The sequence below is a fragment of the Antennarius striatus genome, chromosome 5, assembly GCF_040054535.1.
Source record: "Antennarius striatus isolate MH-2024 chromosome 5, ASM4005453v1, whole genome shotgun sequence".
Classification (NCBI taxonomy): domain Eukaryota; kingdom Metazoa; phylum Chordata; class Actinopteri; order Lophiiformes; family Antennariidae; genus Antennarius; species Antennarius striatus.
Window position 1 is genome coordinate 18,011,862 of NC_090780.1, and position 17,946 is coordinate 18,029,807.

Sequence of the window (17,946 nt, forward strand, 5' to 3'; positions counted from 1 at the left end):
TTTTCACTTAAGTATATTGTTTCCAGACCGTTTCACGCCCTGCCATCCACATGTCTGTTATTATGTGTGTGTCATAGCTGTAGCAGCCATCAGCTTTGTTATCCATTTGGCTGCAACAATTAGAGCAAAGGGCGGGTTGGTTCCACCCAGGCTTTTACTCTTGTTGTGCAAGTTCTGTCACCCACCCACCCATCCTCCTCTTCCTCCTACTCTTTCGCTTTCTCTTGTCATTCTCATGTACTGGAATGTTCTGGAATCTATGCTTTCACAATCATGAAATACTACACGCAGATTGACTATCTCATCTTATTGTAGCTCAGTACATCTAGATGCACAGTAATTCCTCTAGATATTACAAAATCGTTTTTTCCATTAACATCTATACAAGGATCCCCTCCAGGCGTGTTTACAGGGGTGGTGTGAGTCAGTGGATGGACCTGCTTGTAATCAATACTCTCTGGGCTCTGTCCGTTACAAGCAATGGTCACACATGGCAAGGCAAAGGCAAAATTATCCAGTTCGTTTTCCACATGACATGACAATGCTGCACTGTTATGATGTGTTGAGTAAAAAAGGTAGATAATCTTTTGTGAACTTTGTCTGAAAGGCGTTTGTGTTGAAGCAGTTGTTATCCAGCATTGTGGCCTGTAACGCACGTCACAGCGAATATCAGCACAGCTGTTTGTCAAAGTGTGTTGACCAAATGTGGCGTGAAGTCGGCAATGTAATCCAAGACTTTCTCCTATTTTTTCTCTCCCAATCTAATCGACAAACAGGTATTCCACTTCATCTCCCCTCTCGTCTTACCTCTGTATTGAACAACTTCCCCATCCAATAAAAAAACTAAGTTTTTTTTTCTTTTTGTTCCATAGGACTGTCCTCAGATTCTTCCCTCAACCCAGATCTACATTCCTGTTGGGGTCACCAAACCAATCACCTTAGCTGCCAAAAACCTGCCCCAGCCCCAATCAGGACAGAGGAACTATGAATGCGTCTTCCATATTCAGGGGGAGACGTACAATGTGCCTGCCCTACGCTTCAACAGTACCTCCATCCAGTGCCAGAAAACAGCGGTGAGTAAGAGGTCTGGTGATGCCTTTAAAGCCCTGCCTATGGTGATGCAGTCATGTGTCATCATTGACAAAAACAACATGTGGCTGGGTGTAATCTTGTTTTTTCTTTTTTTTTTTTTTTGGTGGTCACTAATGTTATTTAACAGTTGTTTAGGTTTTTAGTTGTTGACGTTTTTAGTTTGGTGGTCTAGTCTGGCCTGTGACATTAAACTGGTCTAATTTCATGCTTCATGCAAACATGGGGTCTAGAGGAAATACGGCGTAATTAACGAGCACATGGTAACCCCTACTGTACGTTTACTGCTAAATTGATAGTTTGCTGCTAATCTTTTTCTCTCATCTGCTTGGATGCTCTGCAAGTTTATTGCCATTGCTCTTTGTCTCCCACTCAGTCACACATTGATATTCACTGCTCAATCCAGAAGCTAACAGTATGCTGCTTTCCAAGTCATTTATCATCACAGACTCTAATCTGAACATGGAATTTATAGGATTATCACAGTTTAGCAATGTTTTCTCATTTCTGCTACACATGCTATGCTCAAGAATGATTTTTCCAGGTCACATATATCTGTTTTTAGAGTGACAATTCAAATAAAACGGCGGTGGATGCCATTTTGATCTATGCAATGAACAAAAATAAATATAATTGGTCCAAATCCAAGACTAAACCTCTGACAGCTGTACAGCCTAGAACAAGAACAACACATTGAATTTCATGTGTAGCTAAAAGTGTAGTGGTCTTATGGTGGTCTCTAGTCTTAATCTATGTAACTAGGTAACTGAATTATGATGCCAGTAAGGACATTGACCCAGTTGGGGTTTAAATAATGGCCTCTAATGGCAACTAATGACCACTTTGGCCTCAAATGTGCTCGTTGTCTTGATGGATCACATTGTGCAGCTTGGACGTGGTTAGATAAATAAATGATCTAATACTGATATGACCACATTAAAGTAAAAGTTAGTGAACAGACAGTGACATCAAGAGTCTGCACAGACATTACCGTTGGTTTTGGTCCATTTATCTGGTGCGTGATTGAAAACATTGACATTGGTTTTCTATAAAATGTGAGTACAAGGGCATGGTGTGGAATCTGAAATTCTGGATTTTGAGCTACCCGAAAAGGGAAGTTATTGTTTTAGAATTATATTTTTGCTGGAATGATCCTTTAATAGTCGCTTGTCGAGGGCTGATGTCGCTTTCAGTACCATCTCTATCAGCACTGCAGGAGGTGTGAGGTTTAAATGATGTAACAAAAGCCAGAAACGTATTAGTGTCTGGCAAGATCATCTTTTAATTAACTGGAATATCGTTTGTTGGCATTATTTTGATAGTTTGATAGTCTGGGCATTATTTTGATCTGTCAGGTATTCTTAAAGGAGACAATTTTGTGCAATAGACTAATACATGGCATTGAAGGCTGAACCTATATTTGGTCAAAGTCATTGCATCATGTGTTGAACCACAGTGGTTAACCTTCACGGTTTGTTCTACACCTCTGTGTTGATGTTTTTAAATCTATTTTACTGTGTGGCTGGCAGGTATGTGCTGTTTGTGCAAAATTAAAATTGTCTCAAGGATGTTTTTTTTCTCAAGGAAGTTTTCTATTATGAATTTGTTTGTGAATAAGATTCACAGGTAGGCAGAGGACTTTGTGCATGTCTGCCTATTCCTTTTGTGTGTGTGCGTGTGTGCGTGTGTGTGTGTGTGTGTGTGTGTTTTTGTGTGTGTGTAACTTCAAACGAGAGAGAGAGATAAGAGGTAGCTAGCGTTGTGCTTCACTGAGGCTGAAAATGTGAAGAGGAAGTCTGTCTCTGAACCTAGTTGGGAGTGAATTGATCATGTTTACACCTTGAGACTCTCTCTCTCTCTCTCTCTCTCTTTTCTGTCTGTCTCTCTCTCGCCCCCCTTCTCTCTTCCCTCCCCCTCCCTCCGTCCCCACTTCTGTCTGGTTGCAGAGTTAATCTTAATCTCTGTTTCCCACTCTCTGTCATATATTCTTCTTCCTGCCAGCCGGTACGTTCCTCGTTGCATCTTCCTCATTTCTCATACTCTGCCTTCTGCTGGTCACCTGATCTTTTTTTTTTATCTCGACATAAATTGCAATGTAAGAAAGATGAGGTGAGATCAAAGCTGGCGCCTGTAATTATGTTTGAGATGTGCATAAGAAGCGATGGTATCAGTGGAAACACGGTCAAGCTCATCTGCTTTAGCATCTTAAAGACCTGCTAATGAGTTGCCCCTTCTTATAATTGTGTATTCACTCACATAGATATTGGCACACACACACATACAGTGCATCTCAGCTGTATAGTTCACCGGGTAGCATGGCATTTCACTCTGTCCATATTGATGAGCAGTCTTCAGGTGCGGGTACACTCTTGCCAGTTGTTTGTGAAGGCATAGGAAATTAGCTGGTGATAGTGTTGTCTCTCCACAGAGATGTCTGTTTATTGACTCTTTATTGTAGCTGCAAGGCCGGTGCTAATCAGCAGCAAAGCCCAAGCACAAAGCTGAATTCCTTCATTTGATGTACACACAGCAGACATGCTAGAAGCAATTAGCCCTGGGCTGTCAGCACTTAGCCCTTGTTAGCAATTAGTTGTGCCAACTTGACTGTGCGGTCAGATATCGATGCAGCATGTGCATCGAGTCTATATAAGCAGTAGTGAGACACCAGCTGCATGAACCTGCCATTAAGGCATAATTCATCCATGTCTGAGCTTATGAGTATAATTATGTGTCATAAATTATTAGAATGAGAGTCTTATTATAGCTGTGGAGGCAGTATTTCAAAAGAACAGGAGTCTTAAATATTAGTTTATCCCTTTATAGACCTTCACATCTCTAGTCCTCATGCATGCCCTTCCATGTTTGTTCCTACTTTAAGAGTGTTGAGCGCTAACTTAATAAATCATGTATGACTCTGCAGTAGAAATAGACTTCATCTTCTATGCTGCGTACTCACTGCTGCTTCAGTGTGTACGCACGCAGCTACGGGGTTAGGGGTTAATCAGTCTTTGTGCGTGCACACATGTGAATTCTTCAATATGCCATAGGTCAATGGTTTCAAACTCTGGGGACCCACAGATTTACTAAAAGACGTGTACGATTCTCTTTCTAGACTTATAGTGATATATATAGTTGTAAAATAGATGTTATTTAGCGACCCAAATAAAATCTCCTGATGCCCATGTGTGAGTTGCAAGCCAGTCTTGGAAAGCATGGCCTTGGGCTATGGATCCCAGGATAGGGCAGAGAGCTGAGGGTGGGCTTAATAATCAATGAGATAAACACAGGGGCGCTGATCCACAGCTAAGCCCCCTGTTTGAGATACATGTAAGTGTTTACCTCAATACTGTTTCTTACTTGTACTACAAAAGATGAAGACAATTCTCTTTATGGAAAGGTGGCGAGGACAGAGGGAATTAAGAATGCAGTAGAGAGACGGCTGAAAGAATTATAGGAGTAGAGGTAATGTTAGATATCAACAGAAAAAAGATTGACTAGGTGAATGAATGGAGAAGTGAAAGGGAGAATGATACTGAAGAGACTGGGGGGTTGAGTGTTTGAGAGAAAATCAGCTCAAAAGTCTCTCTGGAGGGCAAAAACTATTCTCCTCTCTCTGCATTCTCCAAAAGAGGAAACCCATCCTTAGGATATCAACTGTCAGGTCATGTTTAAACTTTAGTTTCCCATACTTCACTCCTTTTACAGAGCCCATATAACTCAGTGCTCTTATTTAATATCCTCTAACAGTAGGCTGCCAGTCGCCTACTGTATATGTGACACACGTGATATATGATAGCATAGAATCAGCTGTATACTGGATATTTATTATCTGTACCTTCTCAAGGGGGAAAATATTGATGCTATGGTTTTTCTGTATTAGGTTACTGTACATACCAACTGATCCCTGAGGGGAGAGAACAAGCAGGTCACCAGACATGAGAAAGAATGCACTGTTGGAAAACGGTCAAAAGAAGTTTGTTTTCCTTCTACAATTGGGAGGCACAGGCTGAATGTTTCAAAAGGGTTTTTTTTTTAGAGTGATATTATTCGACTTCCATATTTGAAGCTGGGTAAGGACCAAATCTATTTCACTATTTTGGAATCTATAAAAGGTGACGAAACTGCAGATTGTCCAAGACCCATTAGGAAATTAATTGGAGAAAAATACTGATCATATTTTTAATTTTTTTAAAAAAGATCTCATTCCATATCTGTCTGTGCCAAAAAAAAAGCCCACGTTACCACTGCCACATACGGCGCCTTCCACCAGGCCTTATGGTAGCGGTCGACTCTGGTCAACAGCAACCAAAACAAACTGTTGTGTACACCGGCCCGTCTGGTTTTTGGTCTGGCTCCGTTTGGGGTGTTGGGCTTAGTTACAGACTAAGGTGAGAGTGCAGACCCCAGCAAGGCACTGAGCTGTACGCTGATAACTCATGTGGAGAGCATTAAAAGAGTCCAGCGTTTTCCCCTGGAAACACAGAAGTTTAATCACCATTTATGAGAAATTTAATGTTAAAACATTGATTTGTACATGGAGTCTACTATATCTCTGCTCACTCATCATCTGCCAGGCATCTTTTTCCTTGTCTTCCTGTCTTCATTACCCGCCTTTATGAACTGACTCACTGCAGCTCGTGCTGTATTTACTGCCATACTGACACCTTGCTGCTAACCTTTTCCTCTGCTCCACTCGCATTCACCATCACTTATCTGCCAGTCTGCGCTGCTCCCTGAAGGAGTTAGGCGACTCTAACATACCCTTTATACACAGATGTCCTTTGAAGAACGAGGAGAGGGTCTGGTTTGATGCACTGGTCGATGACTCAAAACAAGTCCAAAATAACATTGCGTGTTGTGGTGTTCTCACACAACAAGTGAAAGTCATTGCCAGCCAAGACTGATGGTGTTAAATTCTAGTGGCGGCACTCATATCCTTTTAGCGCTGGTGTAGTATGAATATGATTACAAGGGAAAATACTGGATTGAATAAACATGTATGAACATGAATGCACAATTCTGGCACACATGTACTGTATGTCCACCCTCCGGGGGGGTCATTGTGGCTGATGGAGCACAGCTGGGTGTCTTTTGAAAGCCCAAGTTGAGAGAAGAAAAATGAACCTGGAATTGTTCCTTTTTTCAGCTCGTATCTCCCTTTATTCTAAGCTCTTTGCCCAACCTTACTCAATTGTCCTCCTCTTTCTCCCTCTTTATCCTTCCTTCTCGTTAGCCCCTGGGGGGGCAGGAATGAGAGGACAGATAATATCAGTGCAGACCTTAGACCATTACCATCCGTCTGATAATTCCCTCGGCCACTCCATCACCATCATTCTTTCAGTCCCTCTCCAGTCAGGGGGAAAAGAAGAGATGGGGCAGGAGGAGAAAAATCTAGTTTGGGAAAGAGTGTGTGTCTTCCCTCTGTGTGGGGGGAGTGTTTCTGTTTGTTAAGGTAGAAATGAGAAGTATCAGGAGTCTTGATGCCATCCAATTAAGGCTGATAATAATGATGATGAATTGTAGCTGAGCTGGGTGGTGGAGTGTGTGTGTGTGTGTGTGTGTGTGTGTGTGTGTGTGTGTGTGTGTGTGTGTGTGTGTGTGTGTGTGTGTGTGTGTGTGTGTGTGTGTGTGTGTGTGTGTGTGTCTGTGTGTGTGTGTGTCTGTGTGTGTGAGAGAGAGAGCCCATATACACACATACCAATCAGGAGAAAGCAGAAAAACAGCTATCCAGATTGAAGGAAATGAAAAGGGAGAGGGAGAATGGGGACCATCGTGAAGGATCGGGAAGGAAAGGAGGACGAGTGAATGAAACAAATAATCTGCTCCATTTTCTGATTGGAATGAGAGCCGTATAGCAGACAGATAGATGGATGGATGGTTTACCGAGCAAATAAAGGTCCAGAGAGTAGGCCAAGGAAATGTGCTTGGCCACGCATGTGTGTGTGTGTGTGTGTGGGGGGGGGGGGGGTTTGATGATGCTAAACTCTTTTTAGAGTTAATGGGGTTTCTTAAAAGTGACGACTGTAAAACTTTAATATAAAATTATATTAGAGAATTTTTTTTCATTTCAACACCCCCCCCCCACCTTTACACTGACAGAGACATAGCAATGATCTTCAGTCTGTGCACACACATAGACAAACACACACAGACACACACACACACACACACACACAGACAGACAGACAGACAGACAGACACACACACACACACACACACACACACACACAGACACACACACACACACAGTGCTAAAGAAGGCAGAGTTGAGGCTAATGAGGAGCTATCCGGTGGAGGCCCCTCGCAGTGGAGCATGGCACAGACCCGGTCTGGCATCGCCTGGCACCGCTTAATGAGATAGAAACACTAGAAACTCTTGCAAACTGTTTGCGTGCGTGTGTGTGTGTGTGTGTGTGTGTGTGTGTGTGTGTGTGTGTGTGTGTGTGTGTGTGTGTGTGTGTGGAGATTGAAGATCATTGCTATGTCTCTTCTATCCTTCGTTAAATGTCTTAACATGTGGTATTTGGGAATTTAAAGATGATTTGTGTTTGTGTCTTCGTGAGTATTGACATGAATATGTCTGCTTTTGGTTGTGTTGCTCACATGACAGCGGTATCTTCCGCTGTCAGTCATTTGTGTACCTGATCTATTTCCCTTATGAAGCGTCTCAAAGTGAGGCAAGGAAGAAAGGGACCACTCTACTTTTCTTCTCTCTCCCCTCATCATCTAACAGTTTCCCTCTCTTCCTTCTCCTCTTCTTTGCTTTTTTTCTCTTCATATTCCACCCAGAATTGGCTCGCTGCCTCTCGTCGTCTCTTGACAGGTGAAGAGCAGAGCTCCCACGATCCCGTCCGTGATAAATAAGAATTAATTGCAGCTCTGCTATTAGCATATGTCAGCTTCTCCTACTCATCCTCATCTTCTCTTTCATCATCTATTTCTCATTTCTGTCTTTCTCTTATCACTGCAATCTATATTATAACCTTTGCTCTAAATGCTCCTTTCCTCACAAAAGTGCGCCACCCTTCAGTGTGTTCACTTATTACTGGTCGATTGATGGGCGGGAGATGCAGCAAAATTCTCCAACCATTAGCCTGATGAGAAGAGTGGATCAGAGAAGACCACCATGTCTCTTTGCCTGGCTGCAGATTTTACATCCATACGTCAGCCTGAGTCACATTCTGGCTGTTTGCACCAAAGCCAGCAGCCTTTCCATTAGAGTTACAGGTTGTTAATAACAGGGATTGAGCCAAGCTCCATTTACATATGCAATTACTTATATTTTATTACATTCCTAATATGTGCTGCTCTAACTGAACAAATGAGAAGCTTTTTATGCTTTTTATGCTTTCAAATGTATAATGACACAAAGACCCATTAAAAAACAACGCATCTGCTTTAGCAGGAGCTTCATCGATATCAGTTTAAAATACCAGAGATTAGAACAAAAGTCTGGAGAGTCCGTGTGAATAGTTCAGCTGGCTGTTGTCTATTTTAGTAATGAGCTGCGTTTGATATGAACCCTGTGGTATTCATAATGGAGTGTGTCTCATAACTAGTGAGAGTTTGTTGGTCCTTTCCGCTGTGGTGAAATCACAAAGTAATGGCATATTGATAATTGTGTTGGTCTTTGTTTGCTTAGTTTCTCTTCTTTTATGCGTGTTGCTTCACAGATGGGAAGTACTGTGGTTGCGTGTTTGACCGATTACATGTGTTGGTGGTACGCAACAAACAACTGATTAATTGCCAGCGTGTGCAGAGGGGAGGGCCTCACCAGAATGAATGGCCTGAGTTAACAGAGGAGAAGAAGGGATATATAGATCAAATCAAGTCAAAAGCAACCTATTTTTAAGCACTTTTCATGCAAGTACATGTAGAGTGCTGCACAGAAATAAAAACAATAAAACCAATTAAAGAAAGAAAAATAATTACAAGACACACCCACAGACAACATACACACACACACTCACATGCAATACGAAAACATGGCCTTGCATGGCACTGAGGATCATAATGTATATGTACATATATTCAGATATAGAAAATATGGACCCAAAACATCTGCCTTTTGTCCAAGGACAAGTCCAGAAGCTTACCCTAGCTTAATGTACATGTTGGGAAAACAAGAGGCACGGCTATGGCAGCATTATTTTTCCCTTAAGCCAGCACTTTTCTCTCCCCCCTCGCTCTGTTTCTCTCTAGAAAAGAAGAACCGATGTGAATGTCAGTGTGTGTATGCACATGTGTGGGTTTGTGTGTTGTGTGTGTGCATGTCAGAGATAAGCTGTATAACTGGGTCCGGCCATACCCTCCAATCCTGTTAGCATTAGCGATTAGCAGTGGCTAACAGGCCCCTATTATGAATAGAAGCTGATTCCAAGTCGTCTGACCTCACACATACAATACATACACGCAGGCTAAGCTATAGGAAGGATTATGACTTGATCCTTGATTAGGGAGCTGTATCTTCCTGGAAATGTGTACATGTGTGTTTAAAAAGGAGACGTTGGTGTGGCAACACACACCGACTTTAGTTATTGCATCTACTTCTCTGTTGCTCCAGCATAGTGTCACCTCTGTAGAAAGTACATCACAAAAGCAGTTTTAAATCTAGATTGATGTTGATTGAATGATGTTATGTCAGATCATACTTTTTGATAACTGTCACCATCACCTTGAGAAGATAATGAAGACAAGAGGGGGATGAAATGACTCTATCCCAGATACGGACTTGCCACGGGCTACATTGGTATTTTTAGATGTCCAGGTTACACACACCTTCAAAATGACTAATTATCAGGCTGTGACCCTCACAGGAGGTACCTGTTGTCACTCGATACCCCCACTCCTCCTCCATTCATCTATCCATGTTTCCCCTCCTTCAGTTTTCAATGCCAGGAGTCCTGCTGTTGATGCTGCAGTGTTTGCATCTTCCTTCCAATCAATCTTTCCTTGAAGTACCGACATAGTGAGTCAACAGTAGGAGTCCTATTTTCACGTACTATCCTAAAGGGACATGTAGGGTAACCTTTGATTGTCTAGATCTGTACATCTTTTCCTATGATAAGGGGTTATGTCCATCCATACTGCAAATACAATTTGAGTCTTTTCATGGTTACTTTCATGAACAACTACTGGCAGAAGTATTGCAGTTTAGAGATGTCTAAACGGAATCAACATTTTCTTGCAAAATAACAAACTACAAAACATCTTAATTCTCTTCCTCCGTTTACATTTCTCTTTCCCATTCAAACATGCAAATCTTGACCTTTTGGGAGCATCTTGCTGAATGTTTGCATTTTCATATTGGAATCTGCTCTGGAGTGAATAAACTATGTACGCTCTAAATGTGTTTATTCCCTGAACTGTGTATTGCGCAGTAGTGCTGTTTCAGTATGAAAGTTTAATAAGCCTTTGGTGCAATAGAAGAGATGAGCTTTGGATCGTAACCTAACCTTTCCAATCCCTCCCCCATGCTGTACTGCCCAGTAAGCACACATACATGCACATACACACTTCTACCTAACTAAAAATTCATGTTTGTCTTTGAGTAGAGAAACATGCACATGCAGATCCCAGTATCTCATCCCAGAGCAAAACACCCCCTTTGAGGATGTATGTGCAAACAGGCATGATCCTGTAACACAAATGAAAATGGCAGAGATGGGGGTAGGCGGTCCTATTGTTTGGATGCTCCACACCTTTTTTGTATGTGTGTGTGGTGTCTGCTTTTGTGACGAAGCATTGTCAGATTGTGCAGTATTTAAAGGGTGACACGTATCTATACACACACACACACACACACACACACACACACACACACACACACACACACACACACACACACACACACACACACACACACACACACACACACACACACACGCACCCCTCTTGGGTGGTTCAGAAGGGCATCAGATCATGCTCAGATCGGTCAGCAAACGCAGCAGGGGTGAGAGCGGATGGAGGTTTGATCCGCCGGCCTTTACTTTAGTCTGGCCTCAGAACTGAGTGTCTGTAGCAGCGAGAAAAGACATAGTCAGCACTGAAATATAAAAAGGGGCTGCAACATACACCAAACAGTAAGTACAATAGTGAATAAAAAGAAGGAAATGGTCCTTTAAGTTCTTTTGTTGGACGGTGCTTCTCAGAAATGACTAGATCATTCTGACTTCCATCTAATACCTTTTTTTATTAAGTAGCACCTGAAGTCCTGTGTTTCAATAACTTAACTATAAAAAAATTAAATGTAGTTTAAATGAGCTTATTTAATGTTGATAGTAAGTTTTTGAATCTTTGAAGCCTATTTGTTCACTAGTGTTCTCATAATCTAGAACGTCTGATTGTCTGGAGAATAGTTGCTAAATATCTTCACTGGCCAAGAATGACGTTGGATAACAGCCCTCTGTTTCTTGCTTCGTCTCTCTATTTCTCCTCTCCTTCACCACCTCCGTCCCTCTTGATTCTTTAGCCTTCCAGGCTCTGTTTTATCTCATCTGTCTCATCTGTTTTTGGTCCCCATGGTCTCTCTCTTCGTCGCCCTCTTTTTCTCTCTACATGTTCTTGATGCAGTGTCCCAGAGCATCTCCCTTTTCTTATCCATTCCCTGTCTTTGCCTTTCTTCTCTGCCTTTGTCTCGCATGCATATCACACAGTCAAACACACTCGTATGTTCCTTCCATCCTGGTGAAGAGGTCCTGTTGTTCCCATGCTGACTGGGTGGTCTTTTTGGGGAAGAGGGAATGAGGGAGGGAAAGACTGAAGAAGTTCATATGTTCGGACCTTTTGGAGGGAAATAAAAGCCGACATCCAAACCATGTGTTGTAGCGACAGCGTCTTCTCCTGCGTTATTCTCATGTGTTTTTGTTTATCACTTTTTGTTTCCTGTATGAACAAATCAGATGTGTTTCCCTGAATCGGCTGGCGTCTGCATTCTTACAAAAGTGCGTACATGTGTTTCTCCGGACATGTTTCGTGTGTGAGATAAAGGAAGCTGCTCCATATTTTCTTGTTTGACTGCGGCCCTTCCTGAGGATGAAGGCAGAGTAGAGAAAGTCCAACTGAGATTGATGGGGGTGGAGGTTTGTAAAGAGGTAGTGGGAGGAAATAATGAGAGGGAGAGAAAGAGAGGGAAAGGAGGGGGTGGAGAAGAGAATTGTAATAGTGGGTGAGGCAGAGGAATGTGTGAAAAGACCAAGGCAGACGTGTCAGGAAACAAATTGAAAATGCCAATTTCACTTTAGCCCCCACCGGCTCAGGCGCTCACAGGCCAGGCCCAGCCTCTTATACCGTGTGTAAATGAATGGTGTCCGCAGAATAACACACAATCACCTCTCTCTATCCATCTCACCCTCGCTGCTTCCCCTTCACCCTCTCTGCTGTATCATTCTCTCACTTCACCTCTTCTCCCTGCCCCTTCCTCATCCCTTCCTCATCATCCCTTCCACCATCACCACCATTTGTTTGCTCCTTGCACTCCTCCTACCCTCTCTTCGTTCTTTCCAACCCATCAGCCACTCCAAACATTCTGCTGGATTTTATTCGCTACTTTGTCACATTTTGCCTTCTATTCTGCACTCTTTCCTCTATAATTGTCACCTTTCGGGTTGTTCTTTTTTGCCACATCCAACTTTATATTACCGTCTTTATGTGAGTCCACCACAGAATAATAAAATACCTGTTCTTTTACCCACTTCTCAAATAATGTGTATCTTTTGGTGGGGAAATATTAAATAAAGGATGAGGATAAAATTTATAACCGATGAATCTACAAAGTATTTTTTGATTCGTTATTATAATTTACCAAGGTGACCACTTTACAAATATCCGAAAACCCAGCAGAATTAATTTATTAGAAAAGAAGCATAAAATCAGTATTTGAGATACTTTTGTACTTTTAAGCAATCTCTACAATACAAAACTGATTTTCAAAAATCATGCAACGTACACCGTACTTTTGTGTTTATAAATTATATAGTAAGTGCGAGCAAAAGTTGTCTTGTCAGGTGTTCTGCAGGTGTTGTTACTCTTGAGAAAAATTTTCCTCTTCAGTAGTACTGCTAAATAAATAAGAACCAAAAATTCTGCAAAAAAAACACATCTTAAAACAATCTCCTCTCACAATAATCTCCATGAGCAAATCCGTGGTTCCTGTGAGACGCAAAGTGACATCTCCCTTTATTTGGATATCAGCATCTCTGCCTTTAGGGGCTGACTGAATGTAAATCACCCAATCGCAAAAACTGCAAAATGAATTAATCAGCCATTCATACATTGTGGCAATGCTGTATACTCTCATTTTCTTATCTTCTGTTTGCACATTTCTTGACCCCCATCATCCCCATCACCCTCAATACATTTTAAATTTACCATTATTACAGATGCCGAGATACTTTAAATCTCACAGTATCACACTGGAGTGGTGATATCACCCAGTGGTGAAGTTGTAGCTGGATCTAGTCAATGAGGGCCACATAACCTCCAGCTCAGTAGTTTCACGTTCGATTTTATCGCCACTCTACTTGAGAAGAAAAGTCCTGCAATCTCTTGCCCCGAGGCCTTTGAAGATAGTGTCCATACCGGTGGTGGCTGACTATCGGAGGCTATAGGTTAACGCGGATTGTCTCTGATCTTACCGGCCATCCTCCTTACATCAATGCAGCAGCAGCAGCCTCGCAGTACAGAGCAGGGAAACTGTTATTATCGAGCGTCTGCTTTATATTCCATCAAAGAATTAATGAATGAATGGAGTAGTTAATAATGCAAGATGTATCTGAGCTTGGGGAGTCGAGTGGGGTTCTTGATGAATGTGTAGTTTAGATGAAGTGTGTTTACCTAAGTCTTTGGCTGCTTTGTGAGGATGTGTGTTTGTGTGTGAGTTTAGGGATGGAAATGGGGGGTAGGGGCTTTTATTTCATTTGCCAGTGATAATATTTGTCCATAATTTATGTATTTCCTGGTCGGGTGGAGCCTCTCAGGAGTTGTTTCTGTTATTCCTTTGGTTACCATGCCGCCATCACGCGCCACTTTTGAAGCTTGTTGTCACATTTAGAGCAATTCCATAAAACTGATTATGCCAATGATGAGTCAATTACATTTCAACTCTTATTAGTTCAGGATGCAAAAATGAAATTAGATGAGAATATTATTGTTGGAGATGTATTACACTTTCCATTCATCACTGGAATGGAATGAGTCACATAGTGATAGGGATTCCAATCTCTTAATCAACTCTGTGCTCTGCCAGGCAGCGGTGGATGTGCTGCGTGTTAAAATCACAATATAGCTCCTCTTTCATCATTCATTTTTATGGCCCTTCAACTGTGTGAGCACCGCAGGGCATGACATTACTATCAGCCACAAGCTGAACTAAATGGGCGTTTGGTATCGGCAGATTTTCTTTTCTCTTTTATTAATTTAACATTTTGTTAAGAGACTGTGAACACCTTATAAGGATATTAGTAGTTTAAGATGATTTTGTTCTAGATGGCGGTACATGACTATTAGTTCTAACCTAGATGTTTTCTGTTTTATATTTCAGTATACCTATGAGGGCAATGACATCAGTGACCTGCCCGTGGATTTATCCGTGGTGTGGAATGGGATATTCTCCATTGACAACCCTTACAACATTAAAGGTGAGCTAATGTGATGTCATTTTCATGCCGTATTGATTCAAGGTATCCAGTGTGCGTGAACCAATTCTGTTTGACTCTCAAAGGATTGGGGAGAGGTGGAGAGTGTCAGACACTATAAAACCATTCTTACATCATTTATATTCCTACTAACAGGTTGCTTTTAATATAAAACCTTTGAGACTCCAATTGATCCGCTTTCAAAAGGTATATTAATTTATCAGTTTGAACCATGGCTGACACAATGTCTCTCTTCCTTTTACAGTAATTCTCATTTTTACATTCTTTACACATTTCATTATGCAGCTCTGTATATTGCTGATAGTTTCAAACACTATGACATAGTTCTGATTGGGTGAGGTGAAAGTTCTTCTTGTATGATGCAGTGTAAGATTATCCTAAATAAGACCACTGCTTCTTCCTGCTCCACACAAGGAGTGTGGTCTTAAGAGATATCCAAATCAATAAAGTTGACTTTGACTTTGAAATCACATTATCAAATAGAACAGCTACTTGGTAACTTACTATAGACATGAACTGCATTGCCATAGATGTTTATTTTAAAGAACAACTTCCAATCATTAAGCTGTAGAATCAAAATGCTCAGAGTAACCTCCTCCCCACATGGTATATGCCAAAAGAAGCACGTTGATAAAACCTCCAGTGGCATTGCAACAGCCATATTAACAGGAGCAAAATGAAACCATGTAAGATTTGCTACAAAAGATCACAGGTTCTGTTTCTCTTAGTGAGCCAGTTGCCATAGCTTTGAGCCTTGATGACATTCAGGGTCTTAAGAACAATGGATCGACATAGGGATCTCATGTTATCAGAGAACCAGGGTTACCACTGTAACCTAAGGTTTTGTGACTCACCTCCAGCATCACGTAAATCATTTATATGGTCATCCTTGGCAAGGCCATCCTTTTCCAATTAATATTGTTGGTCTCTAAAGAGATCAAATACTGTTAGTGACTTTGTAGAAATTGCTAATTTAGTTGGGAAAATATTCTCTGCAGCGGTGCATTAAATTTTAATCTATTGCTCAAATTTGGCAGTATACAATTTTAGCATTGTGCAAATGAGATTAGACCAATGTGTGACCTATTGTGATGGCAAAGTCAGAGCTTTCAACATGTTTTAAGATCAGACTTCACACTGACAGTTAAAGATACAAGACACGACTCATCCATCACATTCTTACAATATTATACTTCTTTCACATAGAGATTGTTAATTGTTGACCTTGTAAGTAGAGGTTTGACAAAACCCACTGATGTAACATTGCCTTTAATTGTTCATATTAGTGTTCTAATTATTTCTGTTCATATTATAGCCTTTAGCTGACAATTCATACATAGGATGCATGTTTGTGCAAAACACCCTCAGAATATGTGAAGAAGCCTCAGGATACATTATTGATTCTTTACTTTTTTTCAAATATATCTCATCAAATTTTCTATATTTAAAACATATGAAACTGTACCAGAGTGTTGTCCAAGGTGTTGACTTTTACAAACATTGCTATTATGAATGCATTTGATGCGCATCTCAGCATTTTAAATGGTAGTGCAGTATAGACAAGACCGCTACTCCACACGGTAGCCACGCCTCACCCACCAAACAAAGAACCATGTAGGTAGTGATTAAACACATACACGTAATCAATGCACCACTGTGAGAGATTACAATGAGCTCATGTCTACTGGATATAATTGCTGGTTGTACAGCCTTTATAGTGGTCCCTCCATTATTATCATGAAGCACAGCAGGGTGCTGTAAAGTTACTCCCCTGCTGTGAGGTAAAGTAACATCATGGGCTCCCACGGCATTCAGTGGGGCCTGTTGATAGCATAAAGAAGTGCTGCATTGTCTGCTCTCGTTTGTCATCTTGATGGTTAAATAGAGCGATAATTTTTATCTAGTATTTCATGTCAGAGCTTGTTTTCTGTCTCTAAAGGATGTTAAGTGGTGATCGTTGCCATTTTTTAGTAATGTAACACCTAAGACTCTCTTTGTTCCTTTTATTGATGTCACTCCTTGTTGTCTAAATGCACCAAGCAAGCTGTTGAAGTCTCAAATTTCACATTTACTGATGCATATTGATGTATTTGTAACATACACCAGACATATGTGTCTGGACATTGGGACCCCACTGAAATCCACGATCATGGACGCGACAGAAAATGGTTTGACAGTCAATGCTTCTGTCAAGGACAAAGCGTTTCTAAGTGGCATCTGTTGCATTTAGCAGCATTGACAATAAGAGTGTCATGCATCACTGTCTATAAATTATCTGTTATCTTCGGTCTAAATTCCCTGAACTCCAGCCAGTGTAGACTTCCAGTCCAGAGATCTCTCCCTCTGTCTGTCTGACTCTTCATCTGCCAGCCCCCTCCTTTTTTTCTCAGTCGAGATTATAATCTGGTGGAGTGTATGCAGCTCTTTCTTGTCTTAAATACTGATATGTTAATGCAATTATAGTGAAGTCATTTAGCTGCCAGTAATTGGTAGGAGGTTGCTTTAAAGCTGCTCCATGACCAATGGGATTTGGGGATGAAATAGCAGAGAAAGGGAAAAAAAAATTACTCTACAATTCACAAGGCCTTTGGGAAACAGACCCTTAACTCAACTTTATCTCAGGGACATTAAGCAATGTTGGGATTTTTGTGAGGAACTTGAGAAAATTAAAATGAAAGTACTTGGTTTTGAAACATTCAACTCCCCTCGGTTTGTTTCTGTACTTAATAAAAGGTTAGCAAAAATATAAGGATGATATTCATACGTTTGTTCTCTCCCACACACTTAAACACAAAATCATGATTTCTAATGATGTTATGTTATGTTCTCCCCTTTTCATCCCCCTTTCCTCATCACCAGCACACTTGTATAAGTGTTACGCACTGAGGGACAGCTGTGGGATGTGTCTGAAGGCAAACCCCAGATTTGAATGCGGTTGGTGCGTACAGGAGAAAAAGTGCTCCCTGAGGCAAGAGTGTACCTTTCAAGACAGCACTTGGATGCATGCCACCACAGGAAACAGCCGCTGCGCACACCCCAAGATCACCAAGGTATGCTCTGACTGTAGCAACAAATGCTCACACACAATAGCATACAGCGAAGCAGTGTGCTCCGCAAACTCAAGGAACACACAGCCAACTACACTGGTTGTGTCATGAGTAACACACAGACGCACAAATACGCCCACACACATGCACACACA

The 17,946-nt window shown here is 41.4% G+C and overlaps 1 protein-coding gene across 2 annotated transcripts in view; it reads left to right on the forward strand.

The window, feature by feature from the left end:
* Positions 1–17,946, forward strand: part of plxna1b (plexin A1b) — a 178,073-nt gene that overhangs the window by 122,355 nt on the left and 37,772 nt on the right. For both annotated transcript variants that reach the window (XM_068314660.1, XM_068314661.1), the window contains exons 10-12: positions 873–1,073; positions 14,630–14,726; positions 17,604–17,794. In XM_068314660.1, coding sequence (XP_068170761.1) covers positions 873–1,073; positions 14,630–14,726; positions 17,604–17,794 — 489 coding nt within the window. The remainder of the gene's footprint in view (positions 1–872; positions 1,074–14,629; positions 14,727–17,603; positions 17,795–17,946) is intronic.